This window comes from Callospermophilus lateralis, chromosome 2 (genome assembly GCF_048772815.1).
Source record: "Callospermophilus lateralis isolate mCalLat2 chromosome 2, mCalLat2.hap1, whole genome shotgun sequence".
Classification (NCBI taxonomy): domain Eukaryota; kingdom Metazoa; phylum Chordata; class Mammalia; order Rodentia; family Sciuridae; genus Callospermophilus; species Callospermophilus lateralis.
This window is the reverse complement of record NC_135306.1, coordinates 195,386,126-195,388,380: the sequence shown is the minus strand read 5'-3', so window position 1 is coordinate 195,388,380 and position 2,255 is coordinate 195,386,126. Positions and strand designations below refer to the sequence as shown.

The 2,255-nt window shown below is 36.1% G+C and overlaps 1 protein-coding gene across 1 annotated transcript; it reads right to left on the bottom strand.

Annotated features, from left to right (window-relative positions):
- Positions 1-436: 436 nt before the first annotated feature.
- LOC143390444 (olfactory receptor 4C46-like) lies at positions 437-1,261 on the bottom strand. Its single transcript, XM_076842828.2, has one exon. The coding sequence runs from the start codon at positions 1,259-1,261 to the stop codon at positions 437-439; it is 825 nt and encodes a 274-aa protein (XP_076698943.2).
- Between the last annotated feature and the right edge of the window lie 994 nt (positions 1,262-2,255).

The window sequence follows — 2,255 nt, the reverse complement described above, 5'->3', positions numbered from 1 at the left end:
TTACTGGAAATGAATGATAACATTTAAACAAATGGTCCAGAAAATTGGTAATATTCTGCTTCCTGGACCATCAGTACACCACTTCTTATAGCTCCCTATTTCTGTCAGGTATTATATGGTAATGGTAGTGTTTACCTGATTTAGAGTTATAGACATTAATGATCAATACCAGTATTTTTATATTCTTAATTTTTATTAGAAGGAAAAACTACAAATCCATATAAATGGATAAAGCTAGGAAAATCAGGACCGTATTTATTAGAAACTTGCAATATGAGTAGATTGTCCTGGGTTAGGTAGTCTCCAATCTTTAACCAACTTATTCTTCTTTTATTGATGAGTTTATAAATAACAGTCTTTTTTCAATCAATAATAATTTGCTGAAATATTACAAAATTTTCATTTATTCTTTCCTTACTTGAATCAATGTTAGAAGTTAGGCAAATTCATTCATCAAACAATTTCCCTGATAAATAATTTTCTCATAGCAACTTTTGCAGGGAACAAAGAATAGTACAACCACCGTGATGTGGGAGACAGAGGTGGACATGGCCTTGTGTTTACCTTCCAGGCTGTGGGTCCTCAGGGAGTGCAGGATGACCACATAGGAGACCACCAGGAGGAGGAAGTTTAACAGGCAGATGAATCCACTATTGGCAGCAACAAAGAGCCCCAAAGTGTGGGTATCAGTGCAGGCAAGATTGAGCAAAGGGTTCAGATCACACATAAAGTGATCAATGACATTAGGGCCACAGAAGGGTAGTTGGAAGATGAAGAGGATCTGGATGGTGGCATAGAGAAAGCCTCCCATCCAGGACACTCCCACTAGCAGCGCGCACACTCTCCAGTTCATAATAGTTGCATAGTGCAAGGGCTTGCAGATGGCCACATAGCAGTCATAGGCCATCACTGTCAGCAGAATGACCTCTACACCTCCAAAGAAGTATTCCCCAAAGACTTGGGCCATGCATCCTTTGAAAAGGATGGTCTTCTTTTCATGGAGTGGATCTCTAATCAGTTTAGGATTGTTGACAGAGGCATAGCAGGCATCAATAAAGGAGAGATAGGCCAGGAAAAAGTACACGGAGGATCCCAACAATGAGCTGCTAGTGATGGTTATCAAGATGAGCACATTTACTACTATAGAGATAATGTAGATGAGCAAAAATACAGCAAATACTATTTTCTGCATCTTTGGGTTTTGTGTAAGTTCCAGAAGAACAAACTCTGTCACATTGTTTGTAGTATCCATGTACTTCATGTGGACGCTTGTTGCATTACCTGAAAATGTTGATACAACCTGGGATTTATTCAGATTTTCCATCATAATAAATATTAAATGCTTGGATGCTACTGAGATGTGAAACCTTATGGCATTTGTATGTTTTTGTGGTTGAATTTATTTATTTTTTGAGATGTATCAAAGGGTTCTGAATTCCTGAAGATTACTCAAATTGCCTCCTGAGTGACTATTAGGAAAACAGAATATAGATGAGGACTTTTGTACAGATAAGGATTGGCATCTGAGTACACTAACATATCTGGGATGACTTTGAGCCTGAACTGAAATAATGGATTTCATACACCAGTAGCAACTTAGTCCAAAAAGGGACGTAAAAGTTGAATGTACTGGATATCCATATACAGGTGAAAAATTGTGCCATTTATTATTAAGAAATGAAAAATTACCCCAAAAATGGAGAATGAGTGAAAGGATGACAAGGAGTTTGATTAAGGGGAACCTTGGGTAGTAATCTCATATAGGTCTTCCTGTGTCCTGGATGAAGCTGAGTCAGGTCAGTAGAGTGGAAGCCAGAGGCAAGAGCCACAGGTAGCAGAGTATTATAACATTTGATATAAATATGATGGAAATGTAATGAAATATAAATTAGATAGTATAAAATAACCTATAATGTGTGTTTACAAAATTCAACAACTTAAATTATAGTTGATAATAAAATATTTTAATGTGAATTCTGTATATTCCAAGGTACCAAGCACTCCACACATGATTCATTTTAGTAGTTAGAATAACCTTGGTGGTCAAAATTATTTGTACATTTAGCAGGTAAGGAAATGATGTCAGAGACTAATGTTTGCTGTTTAAAAGCAATGAAATATTATATAAAGCTTTCTGAACATTTCATGTATTTTAAGCAATTTCATAGATTTTTGTTGCAGATTCTCTTTCTTAGGGTGCATTTCCTGCCATTTTTCATACCTAAATCATCATCTATAAACTGAGAATAACAATA

Excerpts from the sequence above, each read along its gene's own strand:
- LOC143390444 (XM_076842828.2), bottom strand. The coding sequence starts at position 1,261 with ATGAAGTACATGGATACTACAAACAATGTGACAGAGTTTGTTCTTCTG.